This window comes from Myodes glareolus, chromosome 16 (assembly GCF_982192425.1).
Source record: "Myodes glareolus chromosome 16, mMyoGla1.1, whole genome shotgun sequence".
In the NCBI taxonomy this organism is placed as follows: domain Eukaryota; kingdom Metazoa; phylum Chordata; class Mammalia; order Rodentia; family Cricetidae; genus Myodes; species Myodes glareolus.
Window position 1 is genome coordinate 627,538 of NC_142041.1, and position 16,886 is coordinate 644,423.

At 36.9% G+C, this 16,886-nt stretch overlaps 1 protein-coding gene across 1 annotated transcript in view; it reads right to left on the bottom strand.

Moving 5' to 3' along the window:
- The window catches only part of Cngb3 (cyclic nucleotide gated channel subunit beta 3), a 155,008-nt gene that overhangs the window by 124,010 nt on the left and 14,112 nt on the right, over positions 1 to 16,886 (bottom strand). The window contains exon 3 of the mRNA XM_048420196.3: positions 8,210 to 8,322. Within this exon, the coding sequence (XP_048276153.3) occupies positions 8,210 to 8,322 (113 nt within the window). The remainder of the gene's footprint in view (positions 1 to 8,209; positions 8,323 to 16,886) is intronic.

The following is a 16,886-nucleotide window of genomic DNA, read 5'->3' on the forward strand; positions in this document are numbered from 1 at the left end:
TATGTTTTTAATTGGATAGAATTTTTTTTGTAAGATATAGATGTCAGAAATTTTTATTGTAGGCCTGTTTGAATACTGACTCACAGTTTATAATCTCCAGGGAAATAATTTTTTCCCTTTGTCATTTTCTTGCCCTTCTATGTTCACCTTTTCTTTTTTCTTTTCTCATTTTGTCGAGCCCCATCTTGTCTCATTTCTATCCTCTTCTTCAAGGTCCCTCCCCTGACTTAGGTCCATAACAAATGAAAGTTTTATTTTGACTTTGTATTTTGGGGGATAGTTTACTTACCAATGGTTTACTATCTGGGGCCCTAGTTCGTGGAGGAGTCCCCAGTTTACCCTTTTGTTCCGTTTAGGCCCTGTGCTATGTCTCACTAACAATGCATTTTAATTCAGATCCAGGCTATAAAAATGTGGACAAAATCCCAAGAACAAACACCAATTCTTAAATTTTTAATAAGTCTCATTTATTTTCTATCAGTTAGGCTATGCACTTAAAGTATAATTTATGTTTTAGCTAGTCTTTTAAATTATATTTTCTGACGATTTTTTTTTACAGGTATTTAGTTTGTCATATGATTAGTGAAAGAAATCAGTAGCCATTACTGAGAATGGATTAACAATCTGCTGTTCAAAGTATTTTTAGTGTTTTAGCTTTTATTTCTTTTCTGAGACAGAATCTTACGTAATCTAAACTGGCCTTCAACTTGCTATGTCTCAAAGGCTATTTATTCTTCAACTCCTGATCCTTCTGCCTCTGCTTCCACAGTGCTGGGATCACAGGCATCTGCTACCACACCCAATTCTAAGTGTTTTCTATGATGAATCACAAAGGCAGTGTTTACCATAGAGGTAAGTTTTAATTTAGGATTACAAGTGATAGCATCACTTTCACAATACTTTATACAAAACTAGCAAAGGCATGGCTGTTTTCCCTATGTTTGTTTGTTTATTTATTTATTTAAAAAAATCACCAGTTTCAAATCATTGCAGTATGAGTTTCATTTTATTTTTGTAAACTTGACAGCTGACATTCCTTTCCTATTTCAGCTGTAAAGTAACATATGGGTTTTAAAGCATCTTTTCCTGCAGCGATTCTTGCTTTTGCTAGTTACAGAACAATAAACATCCGTGTTTATGAGTGCTGATGAGATTCTGAATTCTCCTCTCCTCTCATTGTTCCTGCTGTGAAATGATTGCCTAGTTTAAAGCCACCCAAATAGAGACTGATTGCTGTTATGAACAGAGCAAGCTATTCATAGAAATAACCTTCCATCTCATCATCCCGGGCAGCAGTGGGAACTGCATCCTCTACTGTAGAAGTCAGACTTGCAGCTCCCCTACCCTGTCCCAGGCACTGGGTGTTTTACTCACTTGTTTGTCATTTAACCACTTAACCTATCATCCACTCAGCCTTGTCTCCTCTTTCAGATGTAGCTATCTGACATTTCCAGGCAAAACACATCTTTTGCTTGGTATTCATTAGTGTCCATCAAACTGTATCTTTTTTTATATTAAAAAATAAGGATGTGCTGAGGTAGAGTGCTAGAAACAGACCTTTATTTTCTTAGTAATGGACAAATGGCATAAATGGGTCTTCCCAGGGTGAACCCTGCGTCTTTCAGAAGCTAAATGATTTTCTGACAGGATAATATATTGGTTGATTTTTTTTTTTGAGGGGAGATTTACAGAAAATTTCTTTTCTCAGATGAACAATTCAGAAAATGTTGAGAAAGGATAAAAAAATGAGAGAGATCTGAAAGTTACTTTAATATAAATGGATTCCAATCAGAAATGTGGACATGCAGTACTGAGATATCTATAAAATATCTCTTCCTTGGCTGACACATATTTAAGATAAGTGTTATTACTCTGAATGGGAAAATAGTATTAGGCTGCCTTTAGAGGCATGTGAATGACAAGTTAAAAATATCACAGACATGTTTTGTTTTATGAAATTCAAATCTATATAATAAACATTTTCACTTCATTTTGTGTTTAAATAAATAACAAAGTAGTCATACTGCACTTAAATTCATACTCACTTTTTTATTTGTATAAGACAATATTTGAGGTCAAGGCATAAGGGATTATTTTAACTGAATGCTTAAAATTTTGAGTAGTTAACTTTGCAGGTCACTCTATGGCAGAATGAGGATCATTAGTCTCTGTGCTCAAATGGATGCAAATTTAAGTTCAAGAGTTTTGAGTAAGCATGAGTTTAGCAAGACAAGAAGAATGTGAAGTGGTGAGGAGATCCTTATGTTGGAACTATAAAATCAACATCTGCATAGTTTCAATTTCTGTATGTGTATAATGGGATGGAGACGGTGAGATAATTCACATCATATATCAACTTGATAGGGCCATGGTACCTTGATACAAGGAAAAACATTACTGGTGTGTTTTAGATGGAAAGTATTATAAAAACAAGCAAAGTATATTGCCTTTCTCAATGCCAGTGGGTCATAGAACCAGCAGAAGGTCTTCAGAGCCTAACTTTTTGAGCTTCAATATATCTCTTTTTGTGTCTTCACATAGCAAATTGAAAACTGACTTCTTTAAGTCTTGTGCTTGCTGCATTTAGACCAGAACTTTCCTGGCTCTCCCTTGACTTAGAGCTTCATGGTTGCTTTCCTGGGTATCTGGTTGCTGACTATAAGGACAAGTTGATCAATGGAATTGAATCGAAGACACAGATATTAATACAAACACTTATGAATTCCTGATTTTTGATAATGAAGCTAAAATTATACAATGGAAAAAAGAAAGCATCTTTAACAAATGGTGCTGACATAACTGGATGCCAACATGTAGTAATGCAAATAGATCCTTTTCTTTCACTGTGCACAAAACTTAAGTCCAAAAGGATTAAAAACCGCAGTATAATTCTGACCATGCTGAACCTGACAGAAGAGAAAGTGAGAAGTAACCTTCAATGTGTGGTCATAGGAGACCACTTCCTAAATATAACACCAATAGCACAGACACTGAGAGAAACAATTAATAAATGGTACCTCCTGAAACTTCTATAAAGCAAAGAATACAGTCAATATGACAAAAAGGCAGCCTACTGAATTGGAAAAAATTTTCACCAACCCCACATCAGACAGAGGACTGATCTCTAAACTATATAAAGAACTCAAGAAATTAGACATCACAATACCAAATAATTTAATTAAAAATTGGATGCAGATCTAAACAGAGAATTCTCAATGGAATAATCTCAAATGGTTGAAAGGCACTTAAGGAAATACTCAACATCCTGAGCCATCAGAAAACTGCAAGTCAAAACAACTCTGAGATACCATCTTACACCAGTCTGAATGGCTAAGATCAAAAACACCAAGGACAGCTTATGCTGGAAAGGTTGTGTAGCAAGGGGAACACCTCTTAATTGCTGGTGGGAATGCAAACTTGTATAACCACTTTGGAAACCAGTATATTGGTTTTTCAGAAACTTGGAAATCAACCCACCTCAAGATCCAGCAATACCACTCCTGGGCATATACCCAAAGGATGCTCAATCACACTACCCAGTCATATGTTCATAGTAGCATTGTTTGTAATAGTCAGAACCTGGAAGCAACCTAGATGCCCCTCAAATGAAGAATGGACAAAGAAAATGTGGTACATTTACACAATGGAGTACTATTCGAAGATAAAAAACCAATGACATCTTGAAATTTACATGCAAATAGAAAAAAAAAACATCCTGAGTGAGATAACCCAGACCCAGAAAGATGAGCATGGCATGTACTCGTAAGTGAATGCCAGCTGTAAACCAAAGGATAATGAGCCTGTAGTCCATGACCCCAGAGAAGCTCAGTAACAAGGTGAACCCTAAGAGAAATAGATATAGATCTCCCTGGGAAGGGGAAATAGACACTATCTCTTGAGAAAATTGGGAACATGAGGGTTGAGTGATAAGGGAAGGAGGAAGGGGAGGAGGAGGGATGAAGGGGTAGGGGAGGAGAACTTGAGGGAATGGGATACTTGAGATGGGGAAAGGACAGAGATGGAGAACAAGGAAAGAGATATCTTGATTGAGGGAGTCATTGTAGGGCTAGCAAGAAACTTGGCACTAGAGAAATTCCCAGGAATCCACAAGAATGACCCCAACTAAGACCCTAAACAATAGTGGAGAGGGTGCCCCATCTGACCTTGCCCTGTAGTCAGATTGATGAGTATCTTAAATGTCACCATAGAACCTTCATCCTGCAACTGATGGAAGAAGACACAGAGATTCATCCACAGTGGAGCATTGGGCTGAGCTCCCAAAGTCACATTGAAGAGAGGTAGAAGTGAGAATATAAGTAAAGAGGTCAAGACTATGATGGGGATACCCATCATGAAACAGCTTACCTGAGCTAATGGGCGCTCACCAACTCCAGCCTGACAGGGAAGGAACCAGCATAGGACCAAACTAGGCCCTCTGAATGTGAGTAACAGTTGTATGGCTGGAGAAGACTGTGGGGCCACTGGCAGTGAGACCAGGATTTATCTCTACTGTTTGTACTGGCTTTTTGGAACCCAGCCTAGATATAGTGGGGAGGGCCTTTGTCCTGCCTCAAAGCAATGTGCTAGACTATTGATTCCGTATGGGAATCTTTACCCTCTCTGAGGAGTGGATGTGGGGAGGGGGGAGAGAAGATGAAGGAAACAGGAGAAGGGAGGGAGTAGGAACTGGGATTGGTATGTAAAATGAGAAAAGATGTTTGGCAGCTTGTTTATCCCAGCCGCCCAGAACCCAAATAATTACACAGAAACTACATTATTTAAAACACTGCTTGGCCCATTAGCTCTAGCTTCTTATTGGCTAACTCTTACATCTTAATTTAACCCATTTCTAGTAATCTGTGCATTGCCACATGGCTGTGGCTTTCCATCTAGAGTTCCATCCAGCTCCAGAGGGGCTACATGACTTCTCTCTAACTCCTTCTTCTTTCTCGCAGCATTCAGTTTAGTTTTTCCTGCCTGCTTTATTCTCTGCATATGCCCAAGACAGTCTCTTTATTCATTAATGGTAATTATAGCATACAGAGGGAAATTCCACATCAAAAAGATAGTTTTTAAGTAAATAAATGAAAGACAATGACTTTTCAGCCTCTCTTATTTCATGAGTTAATTGTTTCCAGCTATGTGTACATTATTGATTTTGTTCTGGAGAACTGTGACTGATGTAGGCAGCAGTGTCCATGCTGATGTTTACCAGGATATTCTGTGCCCATCTTCTGACCATGACAGAAATCAATACACAATTAATAATAATTATTATTAATAATTATTAATTATATATAATAATTAATAATAATGTATTATATACAATATATTATCTATAATTATATAATATAATTATAATTATATTATAATATAATTATAATTAATAATAATAATATTGCATTTTTACTGGGAAATTGCAAATCTACATCATACAATATCCCCAAATACCTGTTAACTCTTACAGATCCAATAATCTCTTGCTTTGACCAAGGCTTAAGTCAGACAATAAAGTAAATGTACTTCAAAGAAGAATCTTACATTTAGATTTTATTAATAGTATATTTTCCCAACTTAAAAGTTGAGACAAAGACTAGTCATTCATATATCTGTGATTAGCTAAACCCTTAATGTTTTTTAAGTAGAGAGAACTTTTTAAACTTGATGTTGCTCAAAGTTGAAGATACTGCTTTTAATTAAGAAGTAACAAAAGAATTTAAATTCAATGGAAATATTGCACAATAATATTTGCCTTCATGAGTTCTTTTTGATGCCTTATGCAAAACATTCTGCTCTGTAGGATTTTAGGTCGGTAGCAGTGGTTCACATGAGGGCATGTGAAGTTCCCTAACTCCCACACGGCATCACACTATTTCCTTTAGCTTTAATCAAATTTCTCAGCAGAGATTCCATGGTGCCCTTTTAGTGCATTTGCTGTTCTTTGTTTTTTCTTTTGTTTGTTTTTCATATTTGTTTGTTTGTTTTGAGACAGGGTTTCTCTGTGTACCAGCCCTACCTGTCCTGGAACTAGCTCTTGTAGATCAGTTTGACTTCGAATTCACAGAAATCTGCCTGCCTCCACCTCCTGAGTGCTAGGATTAAAGGCGTGCACCACCATGGTCCCGCTAATGTTGAGAAAACATATGAATGGTCTTCCCACCCCCAAGAAAGGAGGAACATTTTGGGTTTAGTACACAGCTTGTCAATAATTCCCAAGCTGCTTTGCTACCCATACTGCAGAGAAAGCTGTCAGGAAGAAAGGAAAAAAAATTACTAGAATTAAACAACTTTCTCAGCCCAGAACAGCTAGGGTGACTAAGAGCCCACATTGAGCCCGTTTAAGCCAGCCTTGCTTCCTCCAGAGATTTGTCAGGTGCTGACCATGCTCACTCTTCCCAAGGATGCTGAAAATGAACAGAGAATCTTAGGTGTTGTTTATACTTAGCCCTCTCCTATTGCTGAGCTATACTTTTGAAATTTTAGGAGTTCTGAAGAAACAAGTCTAGTATTCTTGGGTTTATTTACTGATTAATTTGATCAATATTTATTGATAGTTTACTTTGTGGCAGCCATTGAGCTGGGTATTGGAGATATCATCCCTGGCTTCATGAAGCGTACACTGGAAAGGAGGAGGAGCCTGATGACTTCAGATAATCACATGAACAACTGCAGAGATGTACACCATGGAAGAACTCTTACAGGGTGAGTATGACCTAATTAGGAAGGTCAGCGAAAGGAAGTGATGACACCTGAGGGACTTGTCAGGGTTAGCAGAACAGGAGACAGTTGTACAAGCAGAGGAAACAGGGGATTCCACTTCAGCCCCTTGAGAAGCTGTTACCACAGCTTATTGCAGAAGCTTAAATATGTCAAAATAAATGCTAAAAAGGAAAGTTAGTTCAGAGGTTAAGCTGCTGATTAAAGAAGATTGTGTTGTTGGGAAGGAAGAAAAAGTACCACTCAGGAATTCAGGCTCAGCAATGTAATTTTATCTGAGCTGACCCTGTTACTATAGGAAACTAATTAACCTTTCGGTGCCCTGGTTGCTTTTCTGCAGGGTGAAGATAATAGGGACCCACTAATAGCAATGAAAAGTCTCCTATAAACATCAGCAATTATATAAATAATATAAATACTTGTATATTATGTTGTAAAATCTAGTTCTTAACTCAGAATTTAGGCTCTTTTCCCTGCATATATGTATTTAGATTTTACTTATTGTCAAATATTGCTTTGTGTATGAGAGAATATTTGTGTTTATCTTCGCATATAGTCAAGTTGTGCTCATTGACAATGTGTTCTCTAACATACACTGTTTAGTCAGCAGGACCCTGGTTCCTAGATAATCATCAAGATTTCCAAGTAGATGGTTTAACAAAGTCCAGAGACAACGAACACAGAAGAAAAGTTATGTGGAGTGGGATGAGGTGGGTTGGAAGGATAGATTATTTTATCTGCTTTTTAAATGACAATTCTTCTTTCCTGTTACAAAAGAAGATTATGTTTTTAATGTTCCACACACCCATTGCAATTACCTTAACTGTAGCTAAGCAGTTCAAATTGACTCAGCAGGCCCATAACACCATGCCAAGTAGCAAAATGAAAGCTCCCCTAGATTGGTCTTTTAAAATTTCCCCCCATGTATATGTGAATTCATAGATTCACATTTAAATTGACATCTCTTTGTGATATTTCATGTCATTTTATACACAGTATTTATAAAACTATTTCTTCAGTGGCAGACAGATTATCTGCTTATGTAATTGTCTTTGATTGTCATGTTGTTTTTTCTCTAGCAAAGAAAATCATAATCGGTCTTCTGGAATATTAAAATGTTTACAGAATCAAATTGTAATTTCTTCATGCACTTGGGAAATATTTTTAAAACCTACATGTCTAATGAATACGTCAGGTATTTCCATGATGGTAAAATGACCCACACATGTGGCTGCAGTGTTTGTGTGGGTGGGGTTTGGGACACAGCCAAATGACTGCCTAAGCATTGGTTAGGAGTCATGGATGGTAAGCAAGGCAAGACGAACTGCTGGATGGAGCTAATTGTTCCTTTCTTATCCAGTTTCCTGGAGAAGATTCTGGTGTAGTCCACTTAATCTTTTGCTTACCCGAGACAGGAAACAGAAACCCAGCCTTTTCCTGGCTGTCTGAGCAACATCTCCAATCCGTGCTATGTGCTTCATGGAGTTCTTACCTTTCCGGACTTTCTTTCTTAGTCTTGGTTTGTTCCATCTCTGACATTGCTCCAGTCGGTTCTGCTGGACACTCAGAGTCAGGATTTGTGGTAAAATCTCTGAGGGAATTTTCCTCAGTGATGTTGCCTATGGCAAAAAATTACATTAAATATAAGAAGACACACCACTCTTGACATAGTTTTATATGGCAACATAATCTACAGAGATGTGGATTCTCTTCCAGAAAAAAATTTCAGGAGGACTCTTCACACAGGAAGACTAGCCTTGAAGACACTGTCAGGCCAATGAAAAGTATACTGAAAATTTGTTTATTACATGATAAAAGTTTCAAATGTTATTATATGCCTTGTAATAGTAGAAAATGAGCTCTCAAAACCCAAAGGGCATTGTTAAAACACTCATGATTCATGACTAAAATTAACGCACAATAAATTCATTAAAGTGAAAAAGGCAGACATTTTATGTCCTTGGCATTAGTTTAGAATTCACACTCTAATTTTTATGCAATTAAATTTATAAATTTGATTTGAATATCTATAGTTTTGGAATTCTTTCTATAGAAATAACCTCAACTAGTATATAATAGCTCTAATTTAAATTCAGAAATATTTTTTTCAAAAGATTTATAAATATAATTTCTAATCAAGATTAAAAATGCTATTTTATCAGATAATGTTCAACTCACTGGTAAATACTTGAATTACAGGGATTTTAAAGAAAGTAAATAGTTGAATATTAAAAGAAATTATAAAAGGTAAAAATAATAAAAACACATTTGAGTAGTTATTCATTAACCACAGTGTCTAATTTATTTTAAGCAGATGTACTATATTTGGGAAATTGTAAAAAGACCCAATCATCAATATTATTATACTGAAGTAGATCAGATAGTGAGAGGAAAGGAAGATAGGGTTGAGGAACTTGCTGGCAGATGTTTTTTGACCTGCCAGATCCCAAATAATGATTTGGAGACTTACTATTAATTATGAAATCTTAGTCTTCAGCTTAGATTTGTTACTAACTAGCTCTTATAACTTAAATTAACCTGTTTAATTAATTATTTTAATTAAACATTAATTAATTAATGTTTTATTAATCTACATTCTGCCACATGGTTCATTACCTTGCCTTCACAATGTATATATGCTTCCTTCCATGTATTTCTGGCATCTCCTGCATGCCTAAGTTTTTTCAAGTAGTGTGGGAGGTACTTCTCTCTATGTGTTGCTTTTATTGGTTAATGAATAAAGGACTGCTTTGAGCCTACTGCAGGAAAGAACAGAACTATGCTGGGAAAGCAAGGTTTTATGCTTTGAGAAAGAAGGGTGGAGTCAGAGAGAAGCCATGGAGTCACTGGAGATAATCACTGGAAACTTTATCCAGTAAGCCACAGGCCTGTGGAGATATACAGATTAATAGAAATGGGTTAAATTAATACGTCAGAGTTATTCAATAAGAGCTAAAGCTAATAGGCCAAGTAGTGATTTAAACAATATAGTTTCTGTGTTATTATTTTGGGGCTAAGAGGCTTGGAACAAACAAGTGGTCTCCCTCCTCCAACTTCCAAGAATTCTTCTTTCTCCAAAGAAGTCCCACCTATTCTCTTCTACCTAGCTACTGTCCATTCAGCTCTTTATTAAACCAATCAGAAGGTGCCTTGGCAAAGATACATCTCCATAATGTACTAAAAGATTATCCTACATCAGGAAAGTAATGTGGGGGGACAGTTACAATTAAGGGGCATTTGAGTGGTGTATGGAAACCTAGTGAAGTGGAATCTTACTAAAATTAGGAAAGTGATCCAAATGAACTGTACAAATAATGGGGGGAAATGGAGTCTGAGCTGGCCATCTCTTGTCACCAAACAAAGTTTCTAGCACCAGGACTAGGTTATATCCAATTGAATTGTTGATCAAAGTTGTCCTATGGAAATCCCAAACAAATCCATACTGTCGTCAAGATAAATAGGTTGCTCTCTACAAACTGATAACATGGCTCCACTGCTGAATACAACACCCACACAAGTCATTGAACATGTAGAGACAGAGCTGGTCCTTGAATAGAATCTTTACCCCTACATCATAGAGTCTTTGGTACAGGAAGGCACTCTTCAGGTTACCAAAAGAGAAATGTAAACACCAACCTAGGCACAGACCCTTTGGTCTACAGAGGCATCATCCCTGCAGGATATGCTAGGGCAATGGTGGCAACAAAGATTATAGGAATAACTAACCAACATCTGATTTGTAATAAGGCCCACTCCATGAGTTAGAATCCATACCCAACACTGTTTGGGTGACCAAGAACCAGAACCCACAGGTTTAGGGTAAAGCCAAATACTACTGCTCTTAAAAAGTAGTGATAAATGATATTCTGCTATACTAATCGATTAGTGCCTTATTCGGTCATCATCAGAAAAGTTTCCTTCTGCAACAGATGGCAACAAATACAGACACCCATAGCCAGACAACATGGAGAGAGAGGAGAGAGAGAGAGAGAGAGAGAGAGAGAGAGAGAGAGAGAGAGAGAGAGAGGAGAGATCCTGGAATACACAGCTCTAAATGGGATGTCACCATCAGATTCCCCTCCCCTCAGAGCTCAGGGAACCTTTTGGAAGATGAGGCAGACAGAGTACAAGACCCAGAGGGATAAATGATACCAAGAAAACAAGGAACTCTAATCAGCATGAACAAAGCTCAGACCCACTCACAGGAACTGAAGCAGCAAATGCAGGTCTTCACCAGATCATCTCTGTATATATTACAGCTTTCAGTTTAGCATTTTTATGGGATTCCTGAGTGTGTGAATGAGTGGGTCTCTGATTCTCACACCTTATCCTGGGATTTTCCCTTTTGTTGGTTTTCCTTGTCCAACTTCGATATGACAGCTTTTGTTTTATCTTATCATATTTTATGTTGTAATTTTTTATGTCTTAGAAACTTGATCTTTTCTATTGAGAGACAGAAAGGGAATAGATTGTGTTGGGAGTAGACATGGGGAAGAACTGGGAGGAGCAGAGGTAGGAGAAACTGTAATCAGGATATAGTATAGCAGGATAGGAAACAAAAAAATATAAACCAACCTAAAATTATACATTTAGATGCATAAAATTGATAAATCAGGAATGATCACATTGTAAAAGTTTTCATTATATAAGGCCTTTAACATAAAATTTTCAAAGATTCCTCAAAATCTTGCAGTACAATAAGTCCTCAGAAATATTTTATTCAGGAATAAAAAATGAGTCACTGCTTACTGTTTCTGAAAAGTTTGTGACTGAGAAAGCGTGAGCTCCTCACTTCCCAGGGGACTACTATTATCCTGGATTTATAGTACTTTATTTTCAAGACAGAAAACACACTACTAAATATATTCTTGTTATATTTAAATGGACTCTCTCAAGTGTTTACACCATTTTGAGTGCTAAGGAGCACCAGTGCAATTACAACATTAAAGTCTGCGTAAGAACTATCTTCTAGAAGAAACACTGAAATGTGTTTGAATTCTTCCCCCTAAAATGCAGTGCAGCATGTTCTCTGTCCTGGCACGTATGTATGGAATGTTAATTAGTTCATCAGTAGCCAATAGCTTTCAGAGTGAAAGAACAACACTTTCCGTGGCAAGGAATGGTGTTTGCTAGAAACGCAGAAGAAGGATCTGTGTTCCCTATGTGTTTGTGTCAAGGCATCTTTTGTTTCACCATTTTTCTTTATACAACAAAAGAATTACTTTTTCCCCATACCTCCAACATCATGCTGTATTATTCTTGTTGTCTAAAATGTGGCAGCCTATCTTTTCTCATATTTATACACACTGAGACAATTACTGTATCTTTTAAAGTGGAGTTCTTAGTCTCCATCTATGGATGTCTAGTACATTTATGGACCATAAACCTAGAGACTGAGCACACAGGCGTGCGCGCGCGTGCATGCACGCACGCACACACACACACACACACACACACACACACACAGAGAGAGAGAGAGAGAGAGAGAGAGAGAGAGAGAGAGAGAGAGAAGAGAAGACCTAGATATCATGTATTTCTCATGCTTGTCTGAATGAAATAGTGGTTATAGATTACTGAGTTCTTAGAAATATGACTTTAAAAAGTTGTGAATAATTAGATCAGGAATAAAGCTGTGTGACTGTTACTATTTCTTTTTTAATTAAGCGTTTATTTTTATTTTGTGTATGTGTGTGTGTCTTTGTGAGACTCTGCCACAGAAGAGGACTTTGAATCTCTCAGAGCTAGAGTTATAGGTGGTCATGAGTCTGACATATGTTTTGGGAGTTGAACTTACACCCTTTGAAACAGTAGTAAGCATTCTTAACCATGAGATTATCTCTGTCGCTACTAATTCATTGTTGCAAAGCCATATATGTATCTATTGTACCACACACATTTATAGCACATGCACATCTTCACTATGGTCTTTCTTTTCACTAAGATCTTATTCAGCAGCACATTTTGAATTACTACCAAGCAGATCCTAGCACCTTGGCATATCTTCCAGGGCCCTAACCACACCCTTCTAAAGAGACACAGATTCTATAAAAATTCTAAGAGACTTGGAAATTAATTAAAGCCTATTTCAACTTGTGGATATACCAATAATTATGAAACAAGTACTTAATAGTTTGTTAATGAAGACGAGGAGCCAGTATTGCCTGTTCTTGAATTCAAAGTAGAACAACTTAAACAAGAGGATTAACACAAAAGAATACTCATCAACCGTGGTTCAGTGAGCGTGTCTTTTCATCCACACAGTAAGTTCCTTGTGGCAAAAGATGGTCAGAGTGTTTTTGATCATCCTCATGAAAGAGAAATATAAAATATAAGCCAAATCTTGCTCTCAAATCTAGGGGGTTTGTCAGCTACACAGTGAGCTGGTTCTCAGCTTCACACGTGGACAACAGGGTCATACGGATAGGGTAAGTCTTCCTGTTATGGGACATGACATTACTATTGCCAGATCTCATCAGTACAACTGTTCAAAATCTGGCCCAGGGTGTGTGTCCACAGTATATACTGAAATGCAGAAGCAAATTGATATGACATGGTTGCCTTTACCAAATGCTTAAAAATCAGTGCTATTGAGTTTACCTTCCACACACCTGTCTCCAGACTGGCAGCATGTCACGCTACGCTTGTGTAATATACTTCCAGTTTGCCTGGGCCTGATGCAGCAATGCATCATGGAGATCTGAGCAGATGTCTTTTCAAGTCAGGAAATAAATGATGTGAAACACATTAACTTTCTGCATTTTATCAGCAGCGCTAACTAAATGTTAGAAGAGAAAGGATCCAAGGGAGAATCTATTTTGGAATAAGATTTCAGTGAGAAAAGTACTCAACTGTTTATTTTCCTTGGATGCCTATGAAAACAGAAAATTTAAAATGCTTCATTGTTGCAAGATTTATTATAAGGGATGATTTTTCTTGGTTGAATTGTAGGATACCAAATACATTGTGGATTCTGTTTCAAAGACAAATCTTTCATTGAGAAACAAAAATAGGGTCTGGAGAGATTCCTTAGAAAAGAGTGCTTGCTGCTCTTGCAGAAGACTGACGTTTTGTTCTCAGCATCCTTTTCAGGAATCTGATAACTTCCTGACCTCTTACCTGCTGGCAGAGATGCAGGTACAGATTCTTCAGTTTCTCTTGTGTGATTCTGTTCTGCCATTTTTTCTTTCCAATTTTATCAGTTCACTTTTTAAAAGCATCTTCCCAAAAGACTTTCTTTCTTCTTCTTGCTGTTGTTTTGGAGCTACTGAAGGCTCTGCTGACTTCTTTTCCACAGCCACAACACCGTTTGGAGCCTCTTAGACTCTGTGGAGCTTGGTAGCAGGTGGTGTTGACTGATGTCATGTTTATTTTCGCTGAAGTTTTGAAATTTTTATTACATGCATGTTTACTTTGGAAATTTGGAATTACTATAATGATAAATACAGTTTTAAGAAGTGCATAATTAGTTTTAAATATTGTTTTAAGATGTGGCATAGTCTTATGGCACCCGTGACTATGAGTTTTGCTTACCATGTAGTTCATTCATTGTAGATTCTCAACTGTATCACATTTTTAGAATATTTCTCACTTTGACTTTGCTTAAAATTATGTTATAGAGCTACAACTTGTCACATGAGAGGAAAGAGGATGACAAGCATGGCAACGATGTACTTTATTCTAAAATATTGTTCTTGAGAAGAGAAAAGAGCCAGGTCTGATATTCATAAATGTACAAGCAAAATACAAAATCTAGAGGAGGTAATCTTGAAAATTCAAAGGGTTTTCAGTAAGAATTCTGGAAATCAGCCCTTTTGAGGAATGTTTAAGGAAATTTAGTTAAAATTTGAGGTAACTTAGTTAAAATCTGGGTAAAGTGCCTGGGGCCCAAGTGTGAAGACCTGAGCCGAGATCTCCAGCATTTAGCTGAGAGTTAGGCATGAAGTTTGTGTCTGTAGTCACAGATTCAGAGTGCTGTGGAGCTGGACCGGTGACCACAACTACACACACACACACACACACACGCACACACACACACACACACACACACACACACACGAGTGGAGTACACACACGTGCCCCCCAATATGGACTGTGAATCCTTATATTTGAACGATCTAAGAGTCATTACAAATTCATTGGGATTTTTTTTTTACAAAGAGAAAAATATAGATTCAGTTCTTAAGGAGTTAAAATATGGATCTTTCTATGGATTTACACAGCATTCTAGTATCTATTCTGAGAGCATAGCATATTGCTTTGGGAGTCAATGTTCCTCCTCAGCTGGAGGCATTCACGAGGAAGTTAGACACCAGGCTATAGAAAGTAATGTGGGGCAGAGTACTAACATCCAGATTAATCTTAAAGTGATATAAAGCCTTGAAGGGATTTTAAAGTTTTTTTTAAACCATGGAATATATTGTCTCAAGTATAAAAATCAACAAATCAAGCATATAGAATGTGCCTCTACTTAAGGCGATGCTGGTAATTGTAGGATCCTTTCTCAATGCTACACTTGGTTTTAAGAACCTTTTTCTTGAAATTAATTCATCTTGAAACACATTTTATGGGCAGATATTAAGGAACATTGTGAGTTGCTAACACCAGGTGTTGAATAAGGAGCTCTAATCCTTACATCACGAATTCTCTGACTGATGCTAGGTAAGTAATTTTTTTTTTTCTGTAGCTGTTTCTTCATCCATAAAATGAGAAATATTTTTGTCTTGGGGATTTCTGTGAGGATTAGATAAAGACTCCATTTGAGAAAAATTCAATATAAACACAAAGTGTTCCACCAGCCAGACTGGATAATTGCCTTTAAAAAAAAGTTTATATTAACTTTTTCAGGTCTGCTCAGCAGTTTTATATGTGGATTTTGCATGAGCTTCCATTTACTTAATACTATCCCATACTCATGTAAACATAATGTAATTTCTTATGAGTCAGCTGCATTCCTTAGCAGAAAAAATACAAAAAGCAATTTAAGTGAATTGCAAGTATATTTAAATCATGTGGAGTATAAAAATAATAAAGGACAAAACCCATCATCTCTTTGTTGATTAGACTGTCTTAATTTATGAGATTAGTAGAGTCAGTCATTGTGTAACTTAGTATGAGGGAGTTTCTATTGGTTACTTATAATGGTGTGCTTTCTAAGCATAATTTCTCCTTGTTTGAGTGTCTTTCTTCAGTGAAGCCGCTCCTTCTGCACTGGTGCAGCAATGCTCACAGGTGATGCACATGGCTGGATGCTCGACCAAGTGTGTGGCCTATCCCCAGCCAGCTGGCATGTGACAGTGTGAAGGGCTCTGTGTTGTCCCAAACGAAGCGGACTCATACTATAATTTGGACTTGAAGATAAGTACATGGAAATTAAAGACATACAGAATGAATAGGAAGAGGAGTCTATTCACTAGAAATGAGGCTAGGTTCACGGGAGTGAAGGGCAAAGATGCACTTAGCTCCTAGTGCTGCCTCTCTACTCACTACGTGTCCCCTCAATTCCAGTTATTCAAAAGTTTCTTATGAGGACCTCCCGACACTGGGTTCCTCGTGTCATTGAAAACTAGAAGAATTACTTAAATTTACTTTTTGCTAAATGTTTTCAGAAATCTCACATGCCAAGTTAATTGTTTTTCAATTAATTTATCTTGATAGCTGATATCATTTTGAAAGCATACTTAAGTTCTGTAAATAGAATTGTTTACTGTCTAAGACTGGATTTTGCTTGGATAAAGCAGAAGAATGCTGGAATAGTTTAAATAAAAAACTCATAATTAAAATATACTCCCATATTATGGTTTTATTGATAAATATAACTGATACATAGAGGTGGACATACTACTAAAATTTACCAAAATGTCCTTCATGGGTTCCAGGAAAGCTGGTTGGTCTTACATGGACAAGCTTTTCACACTAGTGAATTTTAGTACAGTCTGTTCATTTTCATATTTCCTACAGGGGAAATTAAATCATATGTGTTGATTTACTGCCACGACTGAAGATTTCTTTCTTTCTTTTGTTTTTAAACATTTTCCCCCTTTTATTGAAAATAGACTAATTGCTCACATACTATATCCAGATTCAGACTTTGCTTCCCTCTACTCCTCTCAGTTTTATTTTATTTTATTATTACCCTTAGAAGCCTGTTTGTTTCCTGAGAGACAGAAAGA